General features: G+C 38.7%; 1 protein-coding gene across 2 annotated transcripts; it reads left to right on the top strand.

Moving 5' to 3' along the window:
- Window positions 1-2,382: 2,382 nt before the first annotated feature.
- Window positions 2,383-22,920, top strand: ddhd1a (DDHD domain containing 1a). Of its 2 annotated transcripts, XM_082515856.1 has the most exons (14): window positions 2,383-3,660; window positions 4,911-5,087; window positions 8,642-8,743; window positions 11,719-11,847; window positions 12,860-13,007; window positions 15,118-15,227; window positions 15,349-15,455; window positions 15,542-15,804; window positions 16,617-16,692; window positions 16,924-17,073; window positions 17,834-17,898; window positions 17,999-18,171; window positions 18,846-19,043; window positions 19,941-22,920. In XM_082515856.1, exons 1-14 carry the CDS (start codon window positions 3,015-3,017, stop codon window positions 20,123-20,125), a joined length of 2,529 nt encoding a protein of 842 aa, XP_082371982.1. In that variant the 5' UTR covers window positions 2,383-3,014; the 3' UTR covers window positions 20,126-22,920. The 2 variants fall into 2 exon arrangements, with proteins under 2 accessions (XP_082371982.1, XP_082371983.1); XM_082515857.1 differs by lacking the exon at window positions 8,642-8,743 and having other exon boundaries at window positions 2,384-3,660.
- Window positions 22,921-23,679: the final 759 nt, after the last annotated feature.

The raw sequence follows: 23,679 nt of genomic DNA, 5'->3' as shown, positions 1-23,679 counted from the left end.
ACTATAATTTGGGAGGGGGGGGGGGGGCAATTTTCCATAATGCAATGTATAAGTAAGCAACAAAAATGACAGAAAGAAGTAAAACACATTTATGGTTTTATAAGACAATGTGTCGTGGCTCAAATAGTCTTCATATGCTGCTTTTATATGTCTCTATTGCACTCGGGAAATCCACAGTTCCTCCGGAAGCTGATTCTGTGCGGATGCCCCCCCTTTTACAACCACCTCTCAAGCCTATAGGGGTTGTTAATTTGATACTAAAAAGACAGAATTTGGGTGGAGTAACACTTTAATAACTCACATTGTGCAAGTAGTTGTTGATGGCCAGAAGAAACGAGTGCAGAGGGGCGGGACGAGCTTAAAGTTTAATTCCCACTCTGCAGTAAATTAGAACACAGCAGGGTAATGTCTGTTTATTCCAAATACAGCTGCATGGGCCTCTCTCCTATCTCTCTCTGTCTCTCTCTCTCTCTCTCTCTCTCTCGCTCGCTTCTCTCCCCACAAACCGCACCACGGCCCCAGGATCACCTGGACCAGCAGTATACACACACAAGTATTGCTAAACAAAACACACATTGTGCAAACACGCGCACTCTGCCTAAATAAACAGGCACATGCATACATGCACGCATAGGCAGATACAAACTCACACTGCACTGATGCACTCTCATACAAACACACCAGTTAGCACTATAACAGATATATTATAATCCACGTTGGGAAGTAGCCAGCAGTCCAAATAGTTCAACTCCTTTTTCTTTTTTTTTTTGCTGTTTTCATGTAGTTAACCACTGAAATGAAAAGCTATTGTGGGCCATAAAATTATTATTATTATTTTTTATTTTCTTTAGCATTAATTCTCTGATGTAATCTAACTGTCTTTGACAACCCCCGCCCTCTCCGCCTGTTATGATACTGACCATAAAGGCATGAAGACATGCCCAGGCAGTGCATCTTGGCAGACACCACCACACTATGTAGAACATGTGCAAAAGGGCAGGCACTAAGTGTTCACATAGTGAAGATGTGGATGAATGGGTAAACTCCTCAAAAGTATTGCTTACTGCTGGGCTATTCATTAGCAAATGTTCAGAGAAGCCATTGAAGAGAAGTTACCTGGCTAGAAGGACATGCTTGCCTGATGGACATAGTACAGAAAACTAAAACTAGGATTCCTTTCGTGTTCCTATAAATAAATAGGTGTTTGATTTTATTTCTTTTGCATTTATTTCCCTGCAACATGGCCAGGGTGTGCCCCATCCCTTGGCTGGTGAAAGCAGGGATCCAGCCCACCAATTCCCCTGAATTGCATAAGCATTTTAAAAAATGGATGAATTTATTTCAGGTTGTAATTTTGTTTGCCTCCACTCTGGTAACAGATGTGGCCAGAGGCCTTGTGCATTCATCTCATTCTCATCAATGTGATATCTGTTTTTTTTTAAAGAAAAAGAATGCAGCTAAATTAAAAAAAACAAAAAAACAAAAACTAAACTAACAGCATGGTACCAAGATTTCTGATTAGATACATTTAGCTTTAAGACTGACTTGAACTCAGGGATGAAGTGATTAGAACTGATGGTCAAAGGTCAGGATCACTGATACTTTATATTATTAAAAAGAGATATGAACACCATACCTTTAAAAGATATTCCCACATGTATTATTTTGAAGATGGTGGTAGAGATAGCTGTTGACACATTGATGCAAAAAAAAAAAAAAATCATATATAGGTGTTCAAAGGACTAGAGATCTGATGACTGAAAGGCAGTCAGCAGGCACCATTTTTGTTGTAATTACTTTATTAACCTATATTTTGCACAGACACCAAATAAGGCAACATCTGAACTCAGAGTCAGTGTAAATTAGCATAGACTTGTTCAGAGTGATGACCTGATGGTCCTCTTTCAGGATAACAATGGCCCCATCCACAAGGCACGAGAGGGGTACAGAATAGTCTGATGGATCTTAAAATTAGGTGACCTGCTATGTCCTTTTCAGTCACCAGATCTCAAGTCATTTGAACACCTATATATGATTTTTTATTTTTTTTGCATTAATGTGTCATATGTGTCAGACTTTTAAAGGGCATTCAACACTGTCAACTGTTTCTATTAATATGTCCCTATAATAGTTAATTGTGTATAGAAATGTGTTTTGAAAGTGTAAACTTGCAGTTCCTTAAACAGTTCCTAAAGCGGTGATATTAGGAATCTCTTTAAAATGAACAAGTCTTTACTGTCATCTAGTGGGAATTAGAGCATTGTCACGATCATTGCAATAGACTCGTGCCCAACGGCTATTATAGGTTTCTATCTCCATCTAGTGCACGATAAGAACAATTCAGTTTTTAAACAGAGGGCGGAGTGACGTAATGTTCTCACAGTTTCTACGTGCGCGTTCATGGATCCCGTGACCTGCTGTCAAGCACACGCATGCTAGCGCACTACGCGAGATTTGTTTGTCAACGAATGAATCGGAAATTCCACAGTGACCCGGAACACTCAAAGTATAGTGACGGTAATATTTACTCTTGTCAAGCAGCGTTACAGCAAGTCGATAACAGGAAAGTGGTTTGACATGTTTTTATTTCACTTAAAGGGCAAGAAAACTCGTTTCTCGTTTTATCGCTGCAGATTCGCTAATACGCAATTCTCCGAGTTCTCCAGCCGGTATTAGCTTAGCCAGCTAGCAAGCTGGGCTAACAAGGTGATGTAGCGACCGCTGTGGTGCGCTCAGAAAATGTGATGGAAGTTGGTCTAGGCGTGTTTCTTTATGAAAGTTTCATTTTTGGACTAATATGAAGCCTGACGATAGCTGCTGCGGAGCAGTAACCGCTTTCTGAAGGTGCAGTGAGCACAGCGCTGAGGTCGGGTTTCTTGGATAGTTATGAGCAGCATCAACATTACAACCAAAATCCCTCAATTAAGCTCTTTTTATACTAAAAGGTCAGCGCTGACACTACCGGCAACAAAGAGTGAGTTTTGAGAAGCGATGTGTTTTCGTGCTGTCACGAGATGAGTCTCGACGATGAAACACTGCAGGCTGGGATGTCCTCAGTCCAGTCGGGACTGGAAGGGCAGCTGCCGCTTTTACACGCCAGACATCACAGCGCTCAAGGCGGTCTGGTGTTGGATCTGAACTCCCAGGAAGACTACCTCAGCAGTAGCTCTCCTGAGTATGACAACTATGGGAATAACACCGGTCCTCTGTTCGAGAGAAGAAAGAGATCTAGATCCAACAGCTCCAGACATAGATTCAACGAGGTGGTCACGGAGCTCGGTCCGGAGGAAGTGCGGTGGTTTTACAAAGAGGACAAAAAAACTTGGAAGCCCTTTTTGGGCCACGATTCACTTAATATTGAGCTAATGTTTCGGAAACACTGCGAGCTGAACCCCGGTGCAGCATGCCCCCAGGCCAGTGGAAGAGAGGAGGAGAGCGGGACTAGAGAGCTGGAGAGCACAGGGATGAATGGTGCAGTGCCAGCAGAAACGAGGACCAGCAGTGTGCACGGAGGCCGCGGGTCCTTGGACACATCCACCGTGTCCTCTGATGAGAGGGACGCTGAAAGCATTGAACTCAATGTAGAGTCAGTGTGTGTGCGAGGAGGACTCTATCAGGTTGATATAATACAGAGACAATGCTATCCTGTCTACTGGAAACGTAAGTATAATCACCCCAATGCAACCCAAATTAAATCACCTCTGCATCAGTCACATGTAAAGTAGCTCCTGGTAGAGAATAAGAAACACAACTTCTATTAGTCAAACCTCACGTAGATGTTATGAAAACTACAGAGATCTGCAATATATTAGCTTACAAAACACTTCACACTGTTCTGTAAAAGGTTCTAGTTTAAATGTTAAACCTGTAGCTGAGTATACATTTTCTGTAGACTTTTACTGTAGACTGCATAGTTGTCTTTTCTTTTTCTTTTTTTTTTTTCTTGCAAGCTAAGTACTTCATCTGGCCTTTTTTTCTGGATGTCAGTGTATTGAGCTCAGCTGATCTGCATTAACTAATTCGTGGATATTTCCAGGAAAAGGCAGGGAACAAAGGAAGGCAGTTGCTATAGAGCTTCGGAAAACCTGACCTGAATGAATAGGGTTCATGGTTAACTGGGTCTTTTGAAGCTTAATTTCAAATGACATTTACAGAAGAGGTTATTTTCACAGTTGTTGATGCTGTGGATGCATTGAGACCCTCTCTGTACTCTTTCAGTGTGGTCTGACGGCTACGTTAACAGTTAAGAATGTGAAATAGATACTAAAGGAGGACGTTTGAATAGTCATCCAAAGCATATCAGTTCACAAGTGAGAGATTAGTTTACACAATGGAACATGTATAAAGGTCATTGATATACTATAAGATAGAAAACATCAGAATATTTAGAAAATAAAAAAATAAAAATCAAGGTTGTGTTAAATAGTTCTTAGCTTTAGTTTGGCATATTGCCGACAAGCCTAACAAACTTACTTGACTGAACTGTACCTACTGTCAGTCTATGTGTCTACATTAGCTTTAGAACACTTTGTCTTTAAATAGAAATAGACAGACTTTGAACAGGCTCACTCTGTAGAGAGAGAGAAGTTCTCTTTCTAAGGCAGCCTAATTTAAGATCCTACACTCTTATTCACCACCAGAGAATTACTTAATGATGTCACTCAAGACTGTAATCAAACATGGCCTCTCTGCATTAACCACTGAGACTTTGCCCCCCAGGATTTGTCAGACTTGTTGAGTTACAACGAAAGGATTCAGTTTCCAGAAACCGACTTACTTTCATTTCTACTTGCTAAATAAAACAATATATTTATTCCTTGCCAAAAATTGAAATTTGATGATTCCCATCCATGCAGGAGCTATTTGTTTTGTTTTGGATTTGATACTAGATAATGGCTGTTGTCCTACAGAACAAGACCATATCCCAGTGATGAGAGGCCAGTGGTTTATCGATGGTACTTGGTTGCCATTAGATGAAGACGAAAGCGACCTCATCGAACGGGAGCACCTTAACCATTTCCGTGGGCAACACGTGCAGGATACCTTTGAGATGGATTTGGTTCCCAGGACCATTGATAGTAAAGATGGTGAGCTCTGGGGAAGGGCAAGGGCAGGACAGCCTTAACCTTGGTGCAGTAAATTCTGTAATATAAAGCGTTTAAAGACAAAAATGCGTTAAAGAACACAGCACTGAAGCATCCATTCTTATAACTAACACAATAAATGAACTTATTAACTAGATCATAGCTTAATCTGATGCTGATTGTTGCATTAGCCAGAATGTCTTTGAGTAATAACCTTCCAATGCATCTACTGATGACTGCGAATGCAAGTGAGAAGATTAAATGCTCTCATAGCCATTGCTGGTTATAAATTCCTTTAAAAAGTAAGTCAGTGAAAAACGCACCAAATCTGTGAAACAGTGAAACTAGAATAAAAGTAACCAGAGTCATAAATGAGCAATTTTGAGACAGCTCAAAATTGCTAGTGTAGATGCACGTTCAGTTGAAATGAATGAGGCAGGTGTGTCCATTCATGTGGGTGTAGGTTTTGTCATGTCACCCTTCTAGTATATAGCAGGTGCAACTCGTACGTTCTGGCTGGTCCTCCTCTGAGGGCTGGCTCAAGCGAAATGTAGCAGCATTTAGCTGTGAAAGGCAATAAGAAAGGGGTTCTTTGATTCAGCAGTCTCCTTTACGCAGCCAGATCTACAGGACCTTCACTGGTGATAAGTGTGTGGGTGTGTGATAAATAGAGCAAAAGCAGAGAGAAAAGCATGCAGCAGCTGATAAAGATGGTGGGAAAAGTTTAGTCTTTATTGTAAAAACAAGACTCACAATATCACCAAGGTAATCTGGGACTTGTGTACTACATTGCATACCTTGCTTCAATCTTAGTGACATTACATGTCACTATTTTTCTTCAATTTTTATTTAATCTCAAGACATATAAGAGAAAACGATATAAAGTCGCTCATGTTTGACACGCATTGTGTACACGGACGCTAAGAGATTTAGAAGTATATGGATGCAAGTGTATAAAGTCTTAGTGGAAAGAAGGCTCAAAGTCCAGTTATTTGCAAGGTGAGAGAAATAATGTACAAGGCCACACAAATTGGTTTTGTGACACTTGGCAGACTCTCCATTACTCAATGCGCAGATCATAAGACTTTAACTTGTCTAATGTACTATTGCAAGGGAGAATAACCTACTCACCCTTTGAAAGCCATACGTAAGATATATATGTTAATAAAACCTAAAGAACCATCATTTGCATGTGCATTCATGTAGTGCGTATCTTGGCAACGTTCAAGATCTGCATGGGAAAAAAAAAAGTATTTTCCTCTTATATTTGTAAAAGCATGAAGGGAAAGTGAATGGTAGCTCCTGATAATTCACCTTGTTTGAGTTCCTCCTTCAGGCAGCTTTTAAAGAAATATGTTTTATCTTGAAACTAATCATTTGAAGCCCTGACAACAATAAGGGCTAGCACCACGATCTATAAATGCGTCATTCAATAAGGCAGCAATCCCTGACAGTACTGCAGTAAATACATTCCCCAAGATATCGCTGTCTCCTTTACCTATTGCTACTATTTTTATTGTGTTCCCTAGCGTAGACTAAATGTTAGTGCAGCAGAAGACATGGTAGGCATACCAGTATGCTCTGCAGGTACATCGTCATCAGTGTGGTGCAAGTGCAAAATATGGGCTGATATACTGCTTCTGCTGGTTCTTCTTAAATAATAAACAAGGAAGAGTTAAATCTGATGTGTCACCCATGCGTGATATGGTGTATTTTATGAAGTGAAGATTCATTGTGATTTTTACTGTTATAGAAAATTAAACAATGGCGTCACCCCCTATTTCCTTTTTTAAAAATTTTTTTATTGTTATCGTTTGACACTTTCTTCAAGGAATGCCTGCTGTCATTTGAGTCTTAAGCTGACAGGAATCACAGATGGTGATCACTGGTGTAAGCCAGTAGTAAAAACTATAGGGCGTGTCCAGTATGTCAGCCTTAAAAGACGTCAGGGAAAAAACAAAGCGTGCAGGCTGGACACTGTGTCATCTTTGAGCAATGCAGTGTGTGTCGTTTGACGTAGGCAAGCCTCATAAGTTAGTTTGTGTGCTGCATATTCTGCTACATTTTATTAAACACCAGAGTGTAGGAACACCATGGGATAATTGATGACTGATACATACTTAAAAGAAACAGAAAATTCACACTTAATAACATAGCGTACATTTGACAGATGTATGGTACTGACTTGTGCTTAGGATACAAACAAAGAAGTCATTTGGCAGGAAGAGTCAGGTTTACAGTGTTTACATTCACAGCCTACTGTAACAAAGAGTTGGTAAAGGGATTTGTTTTATCTTATCCGCAAAGATAGTTTTATATTATATGATGCAGAACAGATGAAGGTTATCAGTTCACTGTGACCTGTTTGGACTGCTTCCTCTCATACTCGGTATCTCAATCATAAGGAACCACTTAGTTATGAATGGATCCATCAGTGCTGTAATACCCAAATGCACATTACTGGTAGCTTTTATAACAAAACCCTTCCATACACTCAGCAGTTCTGTCCTCCACAGCTTTTCACCTCTACCAGTATTTGCAAGTCTGATGTCTGTGTTGTCTTTGATTGAATGTTTTAGTGAGACATGTCTTGTGCACTTGCTGATTTGATTAACAAATTTGAGAAAGCCTACATGTTTGTGGAACTGATTTTGTCACGTAGCATTTTTCTTACTAATTAAAATACTAGCATAAATTTAGTAATAAAATCAATAGAGAAAAAATTACCCAGTCATGATAAAATATTATGAATAACCAAGTTTTAGTTTCTATCGAACAGTGGACATATGTGTGTGGTTTTACATGGCTGTTTTCACAAGCTGACACTCATTTATTGAAGGAGAAAATGAAATTAGATCAGTCATCCAATAAGATATGGCAGTAAATTATCCTCATTCTCACCACTTCTAAGCGCTTGCAATTAAACTAAAACACCTACTTATCTCTAACTAATTAAATCATATACAAAGCAATTAGATTATTCACAGTGGAAAGAAATACATCTTCTAATCTGTGCTCCAGGTAAGAGAGGCATTGGAGATAATCTCCCAGATACTTATTCAGAGCTCTTTGTAAAAATGTAGTCAGTAGGTTGGTTTCAGCATCACCTCCTCAAAATGGTTATAAATAGGAACATATGAATTATTCATTAAGTGAAATGGAAAAATAAGTACTGTTAATGCTGTTAGACATGAACTTATGTAGTACACGTAAACAAAAAGAAATAATGGGGATTTGTAGCCTGTATAGTCAGAGTCATGCCATGTGTAGATATTCTCTGTATTTCTTTGATAAGTGTAAAAATGTCGTCTATAGCACATGTCAAACAGTGCTGCATTTTCGGCCTGAAGGCTCACAATAAGTTCGCGTTGTATCAGGACATTTCCTATAGCCACCAGGTCGCTGCGGTAACCAGCACAGACTCTTAGTCTGTCCTGGTTAAAGTGGTAACCTGACTGCAGCACTACTTGATAGAGCTACTTGTTCAAGAGTGATGACAGCAGTAGTTTGTGTGACACCAGGGTAATGGCCATTACTCACTCACTGTTGGTTGTTAGTTCTCTCCCACCTGCCCCCTTTCTACCTCCCTTTTCTGTTCAAATGGAGTGGATATCAGATGAGTACTAAACCTACATGTCACAAGCGCAAACGCTGCCAAGGTACTGTAAAATACAATTTTATTTTTTCTTCTCCCTAAAAAATCTGGTGTATTAGATCTAGCTTGTATCCCCTTCTTATAGCAGCTTGGTCTCTTTGAAACTTGAGTTTTCTTTCTTGTGTGGTTCAAACTTTTGAAATAATTTGACTATTTAAAAACTAGACCTAGGCTCAGTTAGCAGTTGTTTTAAAGGGAATTTAGGCTGCTTTCTGTGCTGCAGCCTTAACTGGGCCTAGTTGCTAGAACATCTTCCTTTGTGCATATACTTAAGAGTTTTGTGCTATAGTTGTTAGCATTGCTGCTTTTTGGGGAATCCTGCATATGTGTCTTTCATCTCCTTGCTGGAATAGTGAGTAGACAACAGGGTTCACTCAACTACCAGAGCAAGATCCCTAATGCCAGTAGACATGGAATAAATAAGCTAGTCTTCAAAAAGCCTTTTGAAGGCTTCTGCTGTCTTTAAAAAAAAAAAAAAAAAAACGAAAAAACTCCTTTCCTCTCCATTTCTTACTCACTCTTTCTTTGCTCTCTTTATCTCAGTCCTCTGGCAGTATGACTGTACCATTAATGAACCACCATCATAAGCTCCCACTTTAAGGGCCATGAACAAAGCTCTTTGTTGAGACCCAAGCACAATTGATGAGCCAAACAGAGAAGCCATTTATGAACAGTTACTATTATAACCCTTAACAGCTTCTTTCAAGTCCATCACTGTCCTAGTTCTGGATTTATTGAATAGAGAAGTCCTGGGGTCTGTGTCCTCATCTTCTAGTAAATCTGAAGCAGCCGATCTAAAGCCTAGCTGCTATATTACATGAAAATTGGATTGTCTTTGCTGCTCTGAGGTGGCCCTGGATGAAAGGAATCTGTTATTTTTGTCAAGACATAGTCAAGAAAAAAGTTGAAACTTTTCGTCAGGAACAAATGTCACAGTCCCAGGCCAGTTTATTTCATTTTATTTCAATTTTGCCTTTTATTCTTATTCCCAATATTTATTTTTTACCTCTCTCCAGATTTGAGATTCTTGCATACATGAAGTTTCTTTCTTCAAGAGTTTCCCCAGTTCCTTCACTCCTTGCCCATCCCTGTATAACAAATACTCTCATCCTGTGTTTCTTGGTCATTCTTGACAGGCTGTTAGAGATCTAGCTCAGTGAGTTCTTTTTTTGGGTTGTCTGTCTGTCCCTGTGTACATTTTGATCCCCTCCTCTTTTACCTTCATTTCCTTACCTGCTGCCTTTCACTGTAAAACAGGAAGTGTTATTTTACAGCACTAAACATCAGTCAACAATTTTCACTCAAACTTTTGATATTAATAAAACCAGTAAAGTGGAGAAGTTAGGCATACTTCCTAGTTTTTTCCTGTTATTAAGTATCTCCTGTTTTACTGTGGATTTGGCTACAGATAAGTCTCAACAGTTTGAGTTGGCCTCAAACTAGTTTGTTTAGAACTGTGCAGCTCTTATAGCAAATGCCACCCTCCTTTTCACCTGTATGGTGTCTTCTGGGTACAGAGATATGAGGTAAGGAGTCTATTTGAGATGAAACCAGCCTGGTTGGCAAAAGGCGCTCTTCTAAGAAGAACTGCTCGTTTCCCTTTCTTGTTGATTACTGTCAGTATTTGGTGATGCAATTTTAAAATGACCGGAAATATATGTGACAGAGAAAACTTTCTAAGAATTGCCTCAAATGGAAAGAATGTCACAACAAACTATTTTTTTTATCTGCCAAATAAAAGTGACAACCTGTCACTTTGCCTGTTCTTTTCAACAAACGTTTCTTTTTTCAATCTCTACAAGTTATCCTCATTTCTTAGAGGCAGTCATTCAGCTTGGGACTGGTTACATTCAAAGTGAACAGGTCTTTAGTACAGTTTAATAAGGGCTTGTCATCACATTACCCATAAAGCAAACCTACCCACAGTGAAAGTATCCTGCCAAGCAACAGTAGACCAGTTTAACAGATGCATCAGCACATTTTAAATTCAGGTGTATTAGAGGGAGCTGGTAAATTCTCAAATTTATTGACAGATGTCTTATTTACTATTTATCTTTCCATTTTGTTAGGAATGTTTAATTAATAAAAATATGGAAATGATGCATAGTTGTGACACATGTTCATTTTTTTCAGTACTCTGTTATTAAGTAAAAACTGCATTTAAACTTTAAGAAATTAGATTCTCTGCGTAATAGTAATGCAGTTCCATTTTTTTCCCCAGGGTTTGTGTGACCATATTAAAGAGTTTGAAACTAGAGAACACAATCTGGAAAATGGCATTTTTCCAAGTACTATACTTTTTTGTTCTTAAGGGTTTTAATTCCCAGTTTGGTTCCGAGCAATGTGAAGAAATGTGACCTTCAGCTGCTGTACAATAGTGTGTGAACCAGACAATAGACTGTGCACTGGACCAGTGCATGAGTTTTCCACCAGTCTTGTTCAAATTAATTTGATTGCACAATGCACTTAAAGGACAGAGACATAAATAACTGTTGAGTGAACCAGTCTCACCTATTGCTCTTAGCTTCTGTAGCAAATGGTGCCTGCTCTCTAGTCTACCTCTGCTCTTACTTGCTCTAGTCACTGCATTACACTTTGAATTGAGAACCAGGAGGAAAAAAAATAACAGTAAGAGAACTAAATGTAGATATCAGTACCAAATATATCTACAGCTGATGATGCACAAGGAGGGCAACAAGCCAGAGCTGAAATCTGCAAACATAATTTGTGTTGGTTTGATGTGTTTTTCTGTCTGCAGATCAATGCTCTGTGCTGCATTTCATCAAGCCGTTAGACTAGTTTGTTCCTACTTTTGCTAATTTGCACCACATTCCTAATTACTGCTTTGTAAATTTGATTTATTTTGATTTTTCCTGTTACCTAAGTTTTCCTTCTATCCCCCCAAGACCAATCTCCTTGTGTCCTGTCTTTCCTCTAACTGTTCATGTACTCACTCCTCTCTCTCACTGCCCCCTGCAGCCATCCATAGTCTAAAGCTGAGTCGATCACATGTGGATTGGCACAGCGTGGACGAGATCTACCTCTACAGCGATGCCACAACTTCCAAAATTGCAAGAACAGTCACCCAGAAACTGGGCTTCTCCAAAGGTCTGTAACCACTTAAGGTTTCCTTTATTTATTTACTAGCATTTCTGATGAAAGCACGGTACAGAAACGCATCATATCTGCTTAAATGATTTCAAACTACAATTACTAGCATCCCTTGACTTTACATGCATGTGTTCTACTGTGTAGTATTCAGCCGACACCAGCTTGCTAACACATTGTTATGGTAAGCATATCTGCTAAAGGTTAGCATGAAGTAACTGACTCAAGCCTTACAGATTTCGACATGCACACTTGCATAGGTGGAGAAAAATTTTATTTCAATAAAGTTTATCCTCTTTGCTAAGGATATGCCTATAAAATGTGTGAAGCCAAGTGTTTAGTCAGAAAATCGAATTGATTTCCTATTTCGTGAGCTTGAGCAAGCGTCCAGTGCACACAACGACCTGTATATTAATGCATTTGTAGTTTGCATCAGGTATTTAAACGCAGTGTCCTAACTGGATTAGCCCAGGAGGTCACTCTGTGTCCATCTGCCAAGTGCTTAAAGGGCCCATGTGCTACTGAAAAGATAACAAAAAGCAATTGATGTTTGATCCGGATGGATGACTCTATTCTGATCTACAGTCTTCAAGCCCTACAGCACATTAATCTCTCCTGCTTTCAGGTTATTGGACAAAATGGACCTGGTTATTTCAATTTTACCTGAGATGTTCATTTAGTGCTAACCAGGCAGCAGTCCAGTAGATTCTATTACCCTGCTGTGTAACACATGACTAGACTAGATTATAGATTCTAAATAAGGTGACACACTTGGCCCCATTGACACATTGGCAGCCACAATCACAGCAGGGTTCCCAGGTTTCACCTACTGGCCTCTTTGGACTCCATCACTGCAGCTTTTTATAGCTTTCTGGTGAACATAGTTGTAATGTGTTTTTAAATACATAAATTCTACAGAAAACACTTAAGTTTAAATAGCTGGGGTTTTTTTTCTTTTTAAAGCTTGCTTTTGTAAAATGAAACTCCAACCCCGTCCTTACTTGTCTTTTAGCCTCAAGCAGCGGTACGCGGCTCCATCGGGGTTATGTTGAGGAGGCCTCACCCGAGGACAGACCGCCTCAGACTACGCACATTGTCTTTGTGGTTCATGGCATTGGACAGAAGATGGACCAGGGGCGCATTATTAAAAACACTGGAATGTGAGTTGATACCTGTATGTTTGTTCTTTTTATGATAGCAGTACTTTCAATTTCATTCCAATGGAATCCGGAATAAAATTAAAACCTAGTATAGATGAAGTCAAAGGCAATGTAAGAAAAGTCTTCCTGGGACATACTGTGGTGTAATGTTGGAACTGTCACAGTTCATGTTCTCTCTGCTAAAAACAAACAGTCTCACTTCTTGTTCCTCTTTTGTAGATTCATAGTTTCTCTGTGTTAACGTTTCTGTGCTCCTAACTAAGCTTACATCGTTTTGTTGTGGTTTTTTTGCAATGTGATATGATGGATTTGACATAAACCTGACACATACCTGTCTGTCTTCTTTTGTTGCCAATTATGTAGCTAGTGCATTTCTGAAGTGTCAGAGTGCATAACTGAAGCACTGCTCATACAACAGTATCCACTAAATCATTCAGTTTTCCCCCCTCCACTCCTGCAGACTCTGTTTTCTTCTCCTGCCTGATTTTCTCTACCCATCTTTCTCACTCTTGGTCTGCTCATGCCGTTCTGTTAATTTACACTTGCGTTGTTAATGTGTGATCACACAGTGTACCAAACCTTAAAAATAACACACATAGACACAACAGAACAGGGAAATGCAGTTCTATAAAAGTAAGTAAAGAAAAATGACAGGATTCATGTTGCAGAATAAAACCAGCTGTTTCCAGGACTGGAAACATAGGCAAAAATGTGGTTACAGTTTTTGCCCATGTTTCCAGTCCTAATCAGTTCCTAATCAAGTCGTGCCATTCTGTCTCAGTGTTTTATATACTTATTGGTTATATAACCTTCATCTGTCCAGATTTCATGCCAGTGGGAAGATGTATCTCTTTTATTTGGATCTTCTATAGAGCACTCGACACATAAAAACAAAACAGTCAGCTTGATGCTGTGTTGATACTTTACTTGAATAAACCTACTGAGTTTCTTTTGTCTTTCAAAAGTTACATCTGGTTATGAGGAACTTAGAAAATTGTAAATTATGTAGAGCTTAAAATGACAGTGCACAATAGACACTTCTGTCTATAGAAATCTGATAAAGTAAGTTATCACAGCATCAATTTCTCTTTTAAACTCACTGGAGTTCAGCTGTGTATACAGTATTGATCATATGTTGCTTAAGCTAGATGCAGTCCTTTCATATGTCTGTTTTTATCTAAAGGAATAACTGAAATAGCCTTGGACCATAGGTGTGGAAGCTTTAATTACACTTGTGCAGAACTGTCACTGTGTCACAAACTAAGGAGTTAAAGCAGATAAAGTACACAGTCAAGCTGCAATGTAAATGTTTACTGTAAACATATTGTAAACATTTCTTCTATCTTCATGTCGATTATAGCGCACACACTTTCTCAGCCAAGAGAAACAATCATCCTGAAAACCTGATGTATTTGTTTGATTTTTGATTGCTTCTTTTTACCTGAAGTAATATTAGGTATTTGTCTTTTCAGTCTCTTACATGTATGTTGATGAAGCAAATTGTGGTGAGATGTTCCAGTTACAATGTCCTAAAACAAAATCAGACAGTGTAAACCTGCTAATCCTCAAATGCCAAACCTGACTGTCTTCATTAAAGCCAATCTAAAAGCAAGGAAAACCTTACAAAACTTGGGAAAGCTGTAAAGCAGCACTCAGACCTTTGAGCATTTCCCCTGCACTGAAAGTCCTGTCAAAACCTGCATTAGGTGCTCTTTTCACAGTGCAGTCATTTAAAAGCCTCTCCCAACCTCCATTTATCCATGTCAACAACTGCCTCACCCCTCTCTCTTTGTGTATTTAGTGTATCCTGCAAGCTAATGGTGTCCCATATAGGGCTAATAGCAGTGTAGCCTTTGTATGCATGCTGCACAAGGGAAGCAGCTGCATCAGTAAAATGGGCATCATTCTTTTCTGTCTGACAGTCGTATGACTAAGACTATATAGATTTAGACTTCGAATCTGTCGTTATAATAAACTGCTCCTGAGACAAAGTGACAATGACATGGTTACTAAACAGCATATTCCCAAATGCACTCTTAAGTCCTTCAGTTGTATATCTGCAATATTGTTGTTAAATACATTATATGCTGTTTTGTTATTGTATGTTTAGGCTGCGGGAAGGTGTGAGGAAGATGGAGGAGAAACACTTCTCAGAGCACAATGAGGAACATGTGGAGTTCCTGCCTGTCGAGTGGCGCTCCAAACTCACACTGGACGGAGGTGTGCATGCATGTTGTTGTCTTTTGTGGAAGAAATACATTTTTGATGACTGCATATATGAACAATAGTCTGTTGTCGTTAGCTCTTTTTTTTGTGCTCAGATGTGGGTATGTTTCTGCAGATACGGTAGACTCGATCACACCAGACAAAGTGAGAGGACTGAGAGACCTTCTCAACAGCAGTGCCATGGATATCATGTATTACAACAGCCCTCTTTACCGGGATGAAGTAAGAGTCATACAGATTCAGTAATTAGAGTCCCTGGTGCTCTCTCTTTGTCTCTTCTCATTATTTCACATTCTCTCCCTCTCCAGATTACCAAGGGTCTAACAGAGGAGCTGAACAAGCTCTACTCACTTTTCTGTTCACGGAACCCTGATTTCGAGAAAAAGGGTGGCAAAGTGTCTATCGTGTCTCACTCTCTTGGCTGTGTCATCGCGTATGACATCATTACTGGCTGGGATCCCGTGCGGTTTTGTTTGCAGGAGCATCGCGTTGTGGAGGAGGACCTAGACCTTCGCTGGATGTCCTATGAAGAGAGGCACCTTTTAGAGCAGCAGAGGCAAACAAGGAACAGGTAGAGCTTTCCTTTGTAGGTTAATGACACCCTGCGCTGTATGTATAGTTGTGTTCAGTTCAGTTTTGTCTGTTTGGATCCTAAAAGATATGAGTTTAAAGTGGTTAATGTCAAGGAGCCTTGAGAATTGAGTTTTGATACTTTAATGGCAACCCCCGCTTTGTAGTCGAATTAGATAGGTTAAATTTAACATGTTTATTAAAATATTTTTAAAAAATAGCCACTCATACTGAATTTTAATGAAAAGCTCATAATTAAATGTTTATTTTGCCTCCAAAAATCTGATTAATTGAACTTTACTTTACTCCGAATGTTTCCCTTAATCATCTATGCCATAACATCAGTGGCTCAGTGTTACTGTCACTCAGTTTATATCCTTAAATTTAACATCAAGCCTAATATTTTTGTGTGTGTGCGTGTGTTGGGTGAGCAGTTATATATTTATTTAAAATAAATACGCCATGTGCTGCATGCTGCTCTTCTCGTGCCCTATTTTAAAGTTTTATTTTTACTTGTTTGTTTTTAGTGTGTGTGTGTGTGTGTGGGCTGCAGAGTAATACATCAGCTGGCCACTGCCCATCACGCTGTGTGCACAGTGCCATTATTGTGTGCACCATTAACTTTGTAAGACAAGAAAATGCTGTAATAAGGTTTATTGATCTGACTGAAAAGGGGACTTTTTGATGACTGGCCTCTTTTGTTAATAGGGCAATGGGTATCAATATTGAAAGAGATTTTCACGCTGGAGTTTAGAAGTTTCAAATTTCTTTATAAGGTGTAGTTTGGGCTTCTTTACTTGCTTCTTGTTGCAGGTTACAAGAGCTGGAAAATCAACTCGCCACACTTGAGGCCTCTAAACCCTCAGCCCCCCCAGCCCTGAAATTTAAGGTACTATATTGCTTTGTAAAATATCACTACTGTAATGTGTAAGAATCTTTGACAAACTTTTAGGTGTTAAACTAATATGTTCTGTACTCCTAAAATAAATGAATATATGTCCATATAGGAAATAAAACGGAAATTAAATGTGGCATTTACACAACAAATAAATCCTGTCTGTATAAATACGAAAGACTTCTACATTTACAGTAAATAATCTTGGCACCTTTCATTTCTCAGGTAGAGAATTTCTTCTGCATGGGTTCTCCTCTGGCAGTATTTTTGGCACTAAGAGGAATCCGCCCTGGTACCAGTGTTCACCAAGACCACATCTTGCCCACTTCAATCTGTAGCAGGCTCTTCAATGTCTTCCATCCCACAGACCCTGTGGTCAGTACCCTTACTGTACCCATCACTGTCTTGTCCTTTATAGATGAGCAGGAAAGGAAATCGAGAACCGGTTCCCAGTAGTTCAGTTCTTTGGAATTATCGGTCTGCTTACCTATCGCGTCGGCTTATCAGTTCCATTTACACTACAAACAGCTGATTTCAGTTCGTGTGTCTGAGGAGGAAATTAGTGGCGCAGTTTACAGCATGGATATGGACGATACTTTAATTTTTATTTACATTCAGAGCAAAAACAACGGCATTTTGCTGCTAACAGCACTTTGGGTCTTTGCAAGCATCTGCACAGACAGCATGCTAATGCTAAGCTAGCCAAAATCCCAGAGTGATGATAAAGCTTTTTTTTTATAGCAGGTGCATTTTTCCCCTTCCGATTAATCTGAATTGGCCTCCATTTGCTGTATTAATTATTAAAGTGAATATATTAGCTGATGAAATTGTTACATTTCAAGTTGATCAATCTCCATACAGTCCTACAGCAGTCCATCTTGACACTTTGGCTGCTCTGTGTCTGGGAAAGTGCACTTAAAGGATAAAAGTTAGCTGTGAGAGCAAACTTAAACTCTGCTGGTGAGCACACGTTTTTTCTGAATGCACATGAAATGTGGTGGATGTAATGTAACTGCTTAAGTCAAGATTTAGTTTTGTCTGCATGAATTTAGAGCGCGCTTTGTTCTGAAGAGTTTAGGTTTTTTGTTTTTTCCACTGTGCAATGTCAATAACTCCTGTTTTACTGCCTTTTTAGGCCTACAGATTGGAGCCACTCATCTTGAAACATTATAGCAACATTGCACCTGTTCAGATACACTGGTAACAATCTGAATTTTATCACCCTGCTATTCCTTGAATGGACTCTTAATATTTTATAAGTAATTATTCTCTGACTATTTGTGGTCTGTGTATTCATCAGGTGTAGCGCCACTAACCCCACAACTTATGATGAGATCAGGCCTACTTTTCTCAACCCTGTTAAAGATCCCACGTCGGATACAGAAAGCATCCCCAGCCCCAGTACATCACCTGTCCTACCCCGGAGGCACTATGGGGAGTCAATCACTAATTTGGGCAAGGCCAGCATATTGGGTAAGTCCAACACAAACTGAGCACATGTGTTTATGTTATTACAAGTGTTTGTTATCCAGCATCAGTTATACACTTTGAAAGAATTTAAAAATAGTCTGTAAGGAAGTTTAGAGTAATGACTGTTCAGGATCAAAGTGTCTGTGGTTGTTCACTACTTCAGGATAAGATTAGATGAACCTGAAGGAACAGACTACTGTGGTAAAAGGTAATTGATGTGTTAGTCTGAAAAAATGCTTAAGTGAGTTTTCGCTGTTGAATTAATAGCCATGTGAATGCGAGGATCCAAGGATTTCCAGCTGAACTTTGCATTGTACTGAGATAATTTTATACACTTCACTCGTCTATGTTCGTAATACTGTCGCTGATCAGTGCAGGTTGTTGACTGTTCTTTTAATTTCTGATGACAACTATGTGCTCAGAATGAGAGCTGGGAAAAAAATCCCTGTGCTATTTGTACTTTGTAATTAATGAATCTATTTTATCCTAAGAGGTCGCTGTATGTAGGTAAGATGAGATTTTTTTTTTTTTTTTTTTAAATCACAGTTTTAGCTCCACAGTGCCATCAAGTGGAAATGAGAGGAATATGCTCCTTTTATAATAATGAATGCATTTATACTTTGAAATCATAATATAGACACTTTACCTTTATCTACTGTCTTATTCCGACACTACAGGAGCAGCAAGCATAGGAAAGGGCATTGGAGGAATCCTCTTCTCACGTTTTTCCCGCTCCAACAGCCAGCCTTCAGTGTCTCTGGGACTTGAGGGTGGAGCAAGTGTTGAAGAAGAGGAGCAAAAGCGCACAGAAAGTCAGTCAGCATACGGCCTCTCTATGTTGACTCGACCCACCTCACCCACTGCTGACACATCCTGTAAGTTCACTTATCCCTCGAGTAATGTTTATATTCTTTTTTTTTTTTTTTTTTTTGGTTTGTAAATAAGGCAAAAAAGTATATCATCCACATCCATCTGTTAACTTTCTTATTAAGTATTTTGTTTTTGAAATGGCACTGAGGTTCACTGTACTCAAGATTAGATTAAATCTAATTAAATTAGATTTAAAGATAAATAAATAATGCAGTAACATAGTTATAGTATAGTGTAGTAATATAGTAATGTTTTTTGTTTTTATTTAAAAGAAAAGGATGTTTGTAGCCTCCAGAGAAAGTGACAAACGGCCTACACCTGCATTCTTTCTCATAGCCAGCAGGGGGCGACTGCTCTTTGCATAAAGAAGGAGGATAGAGTAGATGTCTATGAAAATAAACCTACTGTTCTCTTGATTCGTGATATTAATGAGTTTAGTCTAAAAATATGAAAATGTGAAAAAATACATAAATAAAAATGATGTCTTCAGGGTCATGGTAGTTCTTTTTAGAACTGAAGAAGCTTCGCGGATGAGAGGTGATATGTCTTTTAAGAAATGTAATGAAGTCCAGTCACTTTCTTTCCAAGCTCCTTAGACTAAATAAAAATGATTTTTTATTTGTAGTAAGTGAAGTTAACGGATACTGGATAAAGCAGAGTAATCTAGGGCATGTCTGCTGTGTGATGAACAAGGCACTACTATCAGCATGATGTGCCCTTGGTTTCCAGGCAGATTCACACTTTCACTCACTACGTGCTCGGTCGACTAGATGTCAGTGTGGCTATGGACATCTTTTATGTGCAGGCTATTGATGTCATGTGGTGTCTGTTTTTAATCATGTATTATTATGCATTTGTCTTGATACTTCCTGTTTTTACTCATTTGTTTTTCTGTCTTGCAGTGGAGCTTGAGCGTCGCATTGACTTTGAGCTCAGAGAGGGTCTGGTTGAGAGCCGCTACTGGTCAGCAGTGACCTCACACACAAGCTACTGGTGCTCACATGACATAGCTCTCTTCTTGTTGACCTTCATATATAAACAGAAGGCGACACCCTCTAACCCAGCAGATACCCCGGATCCAGAGTGAGGCAGCATGCTTTTTAAAACGGAACACAACACTGAAAGAGTGAAAGCATCTCTTGTGACACATAAAGTGACTTTGTTCATTACTTTTTCTTGCTTACAAACTTAAATACGCTAAGAAAATCCTGTCTTTGTTTGGCTCCCGATCAAGCACTTTTAATACTTGGGAATCATTACTTACAGACTCAGAACTTTCTTCCAAACTTTTCATCTTTTTTGTTTGTTTTTTACGTTCTGCACAATTGCTTACCCTGATGGTGGATCCGGTGGACCAGGAACTCTTATTTAGGAACAAAAGCACTGATGCATAGGTGATTGTTGCACCCAGAGGAAGAGACTTCTAACTTCATTCCCAGTGTGAATTTCGACAGCTGAACTGTGTCTATCATGTCCATCGATTTCATGTAAAACAATACCTAAGTCAATTTGCTCAGCTACAGACTCTGTCTGAAACTTTGGGGCACATTTGACTAAGCCTCAGTCACTAAGGTGTCAAGTTATGTCTGATATTTTTGTTTGTTTGTTTTTCTCTGTTACACAAATGCGCGCACACACACAAACATAAAGAAAAGAACAAAAATGTTCTTTTTGGCAAAGTTCTCTTCTTCAAGTTGAATATTTAGCTACTGCATGCTAAGAAACCCATGGGAGCAAACAAAGGCAATGTGTAATATATAATATTTCTTTACTTTCCCACATAAAAGACACATAATGCATTATAATTAAATCATATTATTTTGACAAATTATTATAATAATTATTATTTTGGTACTTTTTTCCCCTCTATTTTTTTAAATTTTCAATTATTTGAGTCTTGAAATAGAGTGCACCAAATAAAGCCCAAGTAAAACACTAGTTTTATACTGCACAAATAGAGTATAACATTTTCCTTTGTGTTTAATCGTCACTGATAAATAGTGCAGTACCAAGGGGGCAGATGTGTCTTACAAACACAGTGACTAAATTGTATTTACTTATTTTCTTACAGTGTAGAGATCTAAACCATAGTCTAAAATCTAAATCTTACATACTCACTCGAAACAATATCACTATTTCCTCCTAAATACAAGCTTCTATTTTAGGGATAACTTATGGAGATGATTTTTGCCCGCGTGGCTTTGTATTGATGAATCATTGATACTAGATGTATTTTTTCTTAAAACAAATACAGAAATATTTTTTCCTAGTAACTTTCGGACACTTTGGGGATCTTAAACTGGATGTTACCTCAGGAAAAAAAAAAGGGATTTGAGCTTGTGGCCAAATAACTTGTATGTGTCACCTTTTATTAGATGCCCTGCTCAATTAATGCTAAGGCAAAATTGTGGTTGGCCTGGAGTTAAAAAAGTAGAGTAGATTATTTAATTTTTAAACGTTACCTTCATTATAAAAACAAATGTCTTGTTTGCCTTTTTTTGTCCACAGTTCACACTTTGCTAGCTTGATCGTTTACTTACAAATTCAGTTGAAATAGAAAAGAAAGATGACAAATGATGGAAAATCATAAAATTTTATATATAAAAATATAATAGTAGTACTGATGGGGGTTATTGTAGCTATAATTCCAAGTACTGATTCAGCACAAGTTAGTGCTTACTCACTTTGCATGGTGTCAAATTAATAGTAAATGGATTGTTGGGACAAGAATAATGCTGCGTGCCAACACACATCCAAGAAACTTTATTCTGACTAAAAACGTGTGATTGCTTTTGGCTTTTCTAATGAATAGATTTTATTTGCTGTAGATTATGAAATGAAACTGTCCTCGTAAATATTTATGTGACAGACGAGCCTTTCTGTCATTGTCAACTTTAACTTGTGTTCTGCTTATTGTAATGTAGTAATCAGTTGTTTTTGAATTTGTTATGGTGCAAGCTGCAGCTTTACTGTGCCACACAAGGGCTGTCGCTGACTGTCGTTTCTTTAACTTCTGTGTTATGTGTACAAAGGCCTACTGACTTAAACCAGGCTGCCTTGTGGAGATCACCTGATAGGTAACCAGGAAGTAGTGCAGAAGCTGGGTCTAATAAGGGAGGGGGGTAGTTAAGTGTTACTGTATTTGATCTGGTGGCTCTTGAACATTCATGGGCTATAAATTGCACAGAAACTATTTTAACACAGCCCGTTTTTGACTTTTTATTTATTCTTTACTTCCCGTCTGTTACGGTGCATAAAACAATCTGGATATGTATTTCAAATACACAGTGCTGTTCTTACTTTGCATTCATTGAGTCAAACATTGTGAGTTTCAACACAGCAAATACGTAGTTGTAACAATAACATTGTTTCTAAAACTTGTGTGAAAATTTGCACATTTTCATATTTAGGCTTATTTTCAAATGTGTCACAGGCAAGAAACTGGAGCGCATTAAAGATAATTTTGGTAAAATATGCTGTAAGTTTCACTGTATGAGATTTTGATGTACAACATTTTGAATGACAACAATACATTTTTTTTTTTTTTTGTCTTGTCAAAGATACCACAAGTATCAGGGAAATGTCTGCTTGTACATTTTTTGTAGGTTCAACACTCTTGTCAATACCAGATTAAAGCCATAATTAAACAGTTTAGCACAGGTGTCCACAGACTAAAGACCTTTATAAATGGCTTTTGGGGAAATGGATGTACATTAAACTGTGGGTGTGTTGAATGAAATGGGATGATGAGGGATATGGTGATCTGGAGAAATGTCCCAGGAGCTGTGCAATAACTCATGCCTGTATTGGATTCTAACTGCCATCCAAAACACTGTATAAATGTCCTTTTTATAAAGTATTCCAATTTGGATGTAATCAGTACTTCATTAACTGTCTTTTTTTTTTTTTTTTTTACTTTTAATAATCAGAGTAAAATATTGAGATTGGAAACTTTTTTTGTGGAGGAGGACGATGCTTTCATTTCTCATTTCCAGACTGAGGACAAAAGAAGCGTTTGTTCATCTGAAACTCAGACCAGATTCTTTCCGAGGCGCCCCCTGAAGTGAACAACAAAGCCGACTTATAGATTGTGAATAGCCTGCATTGTATTAAAGCTGTTGTGGCTTCCACTGGGGGCGAGTTTAATGCAGTTTAGCAACATCTGCAAAGGCGAGGCTCACAGATGGGACCAGTTAGAGGTGACTCACAAAAGGCCCTGTTGTTCTGTGTTTGACCACAAGAGGTCAGTCATTGGTCATCTAATGATAATACTCAAAAAAACAGGACCACAGTGACCAGCTGTCCAGTGTCCTTCCTCTTAAGTCATTTCCATCTATTGCTCTTACCTAGTTGAGCTATTTTTGGCAGTATTAATATGCTTAAATATATTCATGACTGCTCTGTTGTGTTCACTTATATACCTTTAAGGAAAAATGGAATGTACTACAGCCATCTACAACCACAAATGCCAAAAAAAACCAATAAATGTGAATCCCTGAGCACCCCGCTACCTCCTACCCTTACCTCCTTCACTGCTCTGCTTCCTCCACTATACCTCCTCTGTCCTCATCCACATCACCAGCAGCCAAGCCAGCTCTCCATCTGACTCTCCTGCTCTGCATCTGGCTGACTCAAATGTTT

The sequence above is a fragment of the Aulonocara stuartgranti genome (genome assembly GCF_965226115.1).
Source record: "Aulonocara stuartgranti genome assembly, chromosome: 19".
Classification (NCBI taxonomy): domain Eukaryota; kingdom Metazoa; phylum Chordata; class Actinopteri; order Cichliformes; family Cichlidae; genus Aulonocara; species Aulonocara stuartgranti.
Note: the sequence above shows the minus strand (reverse complement) of the source record. Positions and strands in the feature narration are given on the sequence as shown.